Below are 6,000 nucleotides of genomic sequence, written 5' to 3' on the forward strand. Positions count from 1 at the left end.
TGGGTTTTCTGGAGGGTAGGACAGACCTTTCCCACCCCAGGGACTCCTCCTGCAGGACACCAGGAGCCCCCTCTGCAGCAGTTCCATTCGGCTCCACCCTCGTGATTCCCCAAGGCAAGACTGCAAAGACAAAATGCCCTCATAGTTTTGCTGCTCGGGCTGAAATTCCCATCCCTGGGTTATGGCTCCAGTCCCAAGGAAGGGCAGAGGGGAATAAATGGAATGTGGGTGGCTCTGCCGCTTCTCCAAGCCACCAAACAGCTGCTCCCAGTTCCAGGCTACTGGGGAAATCTATCAGCTCCTCACATCCCCTTCTCCCTGCCACAGGAGGGGCACGGGGGACGTGCAGATGCCAATTTCCCGGGAGAGCTCCCCAGAATTCCCTTATCCAAATTCCCTCTGGCATTTCAGGATCAAGCTGCTCTGCAGGGCCGGGGAAGGGCCCGGCAGGAGCTCCGGGACACCGGGAGGGTTTGGCGGGTGCAGAGCAGCAGCTCTCAGAGGTGACAGATGGCACGAGTTATTATTATTTAATGTTTTTCCACCGTGGCACTGCCCAGACAGAAAGCAGGGCAGGGAGCCAATGCCCAAGTTGCGTCTTCTTTCCATTATGGAGCAGAATTCCTAATTCAGTCTAAGGGCAAACAGCAGGGAGGACGTTGTTTTCCTTCCCTTTAGATTGCTTTGAATTTTTCTCCACCTGTTTGTTTTTTTAGGAACTTTTCGGGTCTTTTGCGGACTCTCTGGACAGCTCTTGGCTGCCGCTCCGGTTACGCTGGACACGGCACCTCAGCCCTGCTGTGACCCCCGGTGTGACCCCCGGTGTGACCTCCTCTGTGTAATCCCAGGTGTGGCCCCCGGTGTGATCCCCCGTGTGACCTCCTCTGTGTAACCCCCGGTGTGATCCCCCGTGTGACCCCTCCGGTGTGACCAGGCCCGGCCGCCCCTGTTGCCAAGGCAACGCGTCCCCGCCACTTCCGGCCGTGGCGGCGCGGCGCGATGACGCCATCACCGCGCGCCGCCGCTCCCCGCCCGCCGCCGCCGCCGGAACCGGAGGAACCGGAGCCGCCCCCGCACATGCGCAGAGCGGGCGCCCGGCGGCCCGGGCCTCGCTCCGCCCGGGCCCGGCGCGGCCATGGGCACCACGGTGAGTGTGCGGGGCACGGCCCGGCGGGCGGCGGGGCCCGGGCCTCGCCCAGCGGCGGCGCTCGCTCCGCCCGGGGCCCGGCCGTGCGGCGGCGCTCGCTCACTGCCCGCCGGGCCCGGGGGTCCCCGTTTCCCGGGGGAAATCGCGGCCGTGCGGGGCTGCCGGGGGAGGCCAGGCCGGGCTCTCTCCCGCAGCTCCCGCCGCGGTCCGTTCGGGCTCGGTGCGGGGTAGGAGGAGTTGGCGCTTCCGCTCCTCCCGGCGCTCGTCCCTGGGCTCTCACCTTTATTTGTCATTGTCCCCGAGCCCGTGCGGCTCCTCCCGGAGCACTCGGGGCCCGCCGGACGGTCCCGTCCGCTGCGGGCGGGTCGGAGCTGCCGCTGTGCGCGGGGAGTGCCCCGAGCCCGGCGGGTCCTGCCCGGTGTGCGCGGAGATTCGCTGCTCACCGTCCAGCCCCCTTGAACGGAGAGGGAGGGAAAACGCCGGGGAACGAGGAGCTCTGGGCGCTTGTAACGGCCTGGGGAGGCCGCCCCGAGCCGGTGCTGGGGCTGCCGGTGGAACCGTCGGAGCTGGGGATGGTGCCCCGGAGTGACCCGGCTGGGCCCCGAGATGATGGGGTGGGTGTCCAAAGCTTTGTGTGAAATACGGGCTGGGGGATAATCACAGCATCACTGCAAGGCTGGGGTTGGAAGGGAATTAAAAACTCACCCCCTCCATGGCAGGGACACCTCCCACTGTCCCAGTGCTCCCAGCCCCGTCCAGCCCGGCCTTGGGCACTGCCAGGGATCCAGGGGCACCCTCAGCTGCCAGGGCCTGCCCGCCCTGCCAGGGGAGGATCTGCTGTTCCATATTCAGTTTGGAAAGTCTGTGCTCCCTGCAGCGTGTTTCACGTGCCCCAGAGCAGTCTGTGGCAGGGGAAGGTGACCAGCACAAGATTTTCTGTCCTGGCATTGAGTAGCAGCTCCCTGATTGTTCCCAGCATGGATCACAAGCTGGATCCATATATTGCTGAGTGCTGGGCTCTTTTTAGAGTCTTCATGGGCTTAAAAATTCATGCTTGAGGGGAGGCCTGGTAATTGTGAGCATTTTAATGCACAAAATGAGCAAATTGAAAATGATTGTGTTGTTTTGTCTTTTAGATCAGCTCGTGTGCAGAGAGTTGTGAGTTTATGAAGCACCTCAGCAGTTTCTGTCGCTCTTCCTAGAAGGTGTCACAGGAAAACTTCACTCTTTTGTTCCAAGAATTCAGTGGCATCCCAGAACAGCAGCGAGTTGGATGGAGCACCCCTAAAATGTAATAATTGAGAGTTTGTTTTGTCCTCCCAGTGCCCCAGTGTTGATATTTGAGTTCATCCAAAGAGCATGAACCCACCAAAGGCTCTTTGTTCCCAGGGTGGGCAACTGTGCAAGAGTTTGCTGGAAAAGTTTGTGAGGGAAGTTGCAAGGAGAGGCTGAAGCACCAGGAATGGAATGCTCTGAATCCCCAGCCTGGGATTTTTGACCTGTCTTGCTTTAGTCCTCCAAAAATATCTCTGAGAGCAAACTGTGAGCAGCTCACAGCCATCATGTGGGAAGTGTGTGGGGTCACATGCTCCAGAACTGGGGTGGGTTCAGAGTCTGAGCAGCTCCTGTGCCTTGCAAAAGCCACATTTCTGATTGGCATTTCCTGGCTCCAGACAGGAAACAGGGCAAGAGGCACCCAAAATTACGAGGCTGTCTGTGATCACTGGGGAGAACCCTTGGTTTCCTAAATTCCTTACATCATAATTTAGCCCTTACTCCTTTTTGGGAGTGCCTGATCCATGTGGAGCCAATACTGCCTCACATCTCTGTAAGGGCAAAAAGGAATTGGAATGTGGGGCTGAGCAGGAGAGATCAGAGCTGGAATTTCCATTTGCATGGAACTTGAGGCAGGAAGCAGGGCAGAGACTTCCCCACTGATACACATTGAATCAGAGAAGGATTTTGGTACCAAAATTACAATTTCCTGCAGCTTTACGATTTGCTTTGTGGTTAGTTCTGTTAGTAATGAAACTGAAGAATTCTTGAAGTAACTCTTGAATTAGTTTTAATTCTAAGAACAGTCTGATTTTGGGTTCAACAAAGGAAAGATCTGCCTGGATCTGAACACTTGGGTGTGCAAGGAGTCTGGGGAAGTCCCTGTTGTTTTCCAGCATTATCTGATGGCTGCATTGTCATTTCATAATTCCCGGAATTTGGCACATCGGGAGCCTGGGGTGAAGCAGAGAGCAGCTCAGAGGCTCCTGCTCATCACTCACACAACAACAATGGGTGTGTGGAAGGATGTTAGGATTATAAATCCTAAACACTGCAGAAGATCAAGATAATTTCACTTATCTCTGCAGGTCCCCAAGGGGAGGAATAAACTGGTGGATGCCTTTGAAAGGCTGCCTGGCCTTGCCTTGCAGTGACAGTGAGAGCACAAGGCTGGCCTGAGCCAGGGGAGGTACATCCTGTGGAGTGTGAAAAACATGATTGCCTCATTGTTCTTCCAAGACCTTCCATTATTTTCAGTTTGTTTATTTGGTGAAGCTTTGCCAAGTTTGGAAATGAGCACAAATCTGGAATCCACTTGCGAAAGTACTCAGAGAACTCTTTTTTTTTTTTTTTTTTGCTTTTAAAGGAAATGTGACCCCATGCAAACACATACATGAATATTACTGTTCTCACATGAATATTATTGCTCAGGTGGCTGGGCTCTTGAGGGTGGCTGTTAGATTAGGAGAGATCTATGAATTAGCCAGGATAATTTCAGATTAAAACCTCTTTGCTGCATTAACACTGGCATTGAGTAGCGGCTCCCTAATTGTTCCCAGCATGGATCACAAGCTGGAATCCCTATATTGCTGAGTGCTGGATTCTTTTTACAATCTTTATGGGCTTAAAAATTCATGCTTGAGGAGAGGCCTGGTAATTGTGAGCATGAGATAAAGTTTATAACAGGCTACAACTGGTGCTGGCTGGGGAATTTATTTGGAATGTGGCATGGAAATAGAGTGTGTTTGTGTGGGGAATAGGAAGCAAAGAGAAGACAAATATGTTCTCACTTCGCAGTGATTAAGGGGGATCCATTGCAGTTATCCTCAGCGTTCAGATCCCGGGATTTGCTTCTACTTTCCCCTGAATTGATTCGTTCCAGCTTTCTCACAGATTCTTCAAAACAATGTTTTAGGAGAAGAAGCTGAGGTTTGGAAAGCAGTTGTAAGGGAGTGCTGGTACTGAAATCAGCTGGGATCAGTTGCTCTATTCAGCAGTTTCAGGAGAACCGAAGCTTTCTATTGTCTGTGTTATTGAGAAAATGTCTCTTGTCCGTGTTACTCCTCAGCACCAAACCAACCCGCTCGCTCTGCCTCCCCGCAGGTGCGTCCCTCGGCGGCCATCCAGCCCGGGCTTAGCTGCGCCGTGTCCCGCTGCCCCCTGATATGTGCCCCGCGGCTGGTGGCCTGGGGCGGGCAGCGCGGGGCGGGGCCCGATGCCGGTGATCCCCATTCCCCGGCGGGTGCGCTCGTTCCACGGCCCGCACACCACCTGCCTGCACTCCGCCTGCGGCCCCGTGCGCAGCGCGCACCTGGTGCGCACCAAGTACAACAACTTCGACATCTATCTCAAATCGCGATGGATGTACGGCTTCATCCGCTTCCTGCTGTACTTCAGCTGCAGCCTCTTCACCTCCATCCTCTGGGTGGCTCTCTCGATCTTGTTTTGCCTTCAGTACCTCGGCATCCGCATCTTCCTGCGCTTCCAGTACAAACTCTCCATCATCCTGCTGCTGCTGGGGCGGAGGCGGGTGGACTTCAGCCTCATGAATGAACTGCTCATCTACGGGATCCATGTGACCATGCTGCTGGTGGGGGGGCTGGGCTGGTGTTTCATGGTTTTTGTGGATATGTAAATAAAACCAAGCGCATGTGGGATCAGGAGGTGACTTTTCTTCAAGCCCCGAAATGTGTCAATATCCTCTTCTTCTTTTTTTTTTTTTCCCTAATATAAATTAATTTATTTCTCAGTGGTAATTTTTGTGGATAAATTAATGTGCTTGTCTCTGGAATTTGTATCTCTTTGATGGTCGAGGTGCCATTTTGATTATCAAAGTGCAACACTTGACTGGGTGTTTTATTCTTTGCACAGTCCATGTTGGTGTAAGTTTCTTTTAATCCATAAGAGCCTATTTTCCTGCTGTTCCTGTATTCCTGTGGCTATGAAGAAGGCAGTGATTTATCTGGAGGACAGAAGCCAGATAATTTTGCACTTCACACTCTTAATCTATCTTCACCATTTTCCTAAAAATGTTCCTTAATGTCTCAGAAATGTAATAAGTATCTTTCTTGCAGGTTTTTGTTTTGCATATTCCCAATAAGAATCTGGGCCCAAAATTCAACAGACTGTAGGGCTTTGGGATTTTTTTTCCTCTTTTATTTTTAGATTTATGCAAGACATACATTTGCCCCACTCTCCCATTTCATCCACTTTAAGGTGATTATGTAGCTTTGAGTGGCTTTGTCCTTTTCAGGCATTTAGTGCTGAGTAATTGAGTCTTTCCCTAACAGCACAAATCCACAGGAGGGATGGGAGCAGGGCTTGCTATCATGTGCTCCTGAAATTCCCAGTCACGGCAAATATGTTCTCATTTTGCAGTGATTAAGGGGGACCCATTGCAATGATCCTCAGTGTTCAGATCCTGGCATTTGCTTCTACTTTCCCCTGAATTGATTCGTTCCAGCTTTCTCACAGAGATTCTTCTGTCTCATGGAGCACAATGAGGTGAGACTGTCTTACCTAGGAGAGATGGGGAGCTGAGTGCAGTCTGAGCTGGCAATAATTGTTCCCTGAAATGA

At 52.9% G+C, this 6,000-nt stretch overlaps 1 protein-coding gene across 1 annotated transcript; it reads left to right on the forward strand.

The window, feature by feature from the left end:
* The first annotated feature begins 1,009 nt into the window (after positions 1 to 1,009).
* On the forward strand, positions 1,010 to 5,262 carry TMEM250 (transmembrane protein 250). Its single transcript, XM_084219511.1, has 3 exons — positions 1,010 to 1,147; positions 2,284 to 2,438; positions 4,526 to 5,262. The coding sequence occupies exon 3, from the start codon at positions 4,638 to 4,640 to the stop codon at positions 5,055 to 5,057; it is 420 nt and encodes a 139-aa protein (XP_084075637.1). The 5' UTR covers positions 1,010 to 1,147; positions 2,284 to 2,438; positions 4,526 to 4,637; the 3' UTR covers positions 5,058 to 5,262.
* Positions 5,263 to 6,000: the final 738 nt, after the last annotated feature.

Source organism: Fringilla coelebs (assembly GCF_963513975.1).
Source record: "Fringilla coelebs genome assembly, chromosome: 21".
In the NCBI taxonomy this organism is placed as follows: Eukaryota; Metazoa; Chordata; class Aves; order Passeriformes; family Fringillidae; genus Fringilla; species Fringilla coelebs.

Coding starts and splice junctions, on each gene's coding strand:
- TMEM250 (XM_084219511.1), top strand. CDS start 4,638: ATGCCGGTGATCCCCATTCCCCGGCGGGTGCGCTCGTTCCACGGCCCG.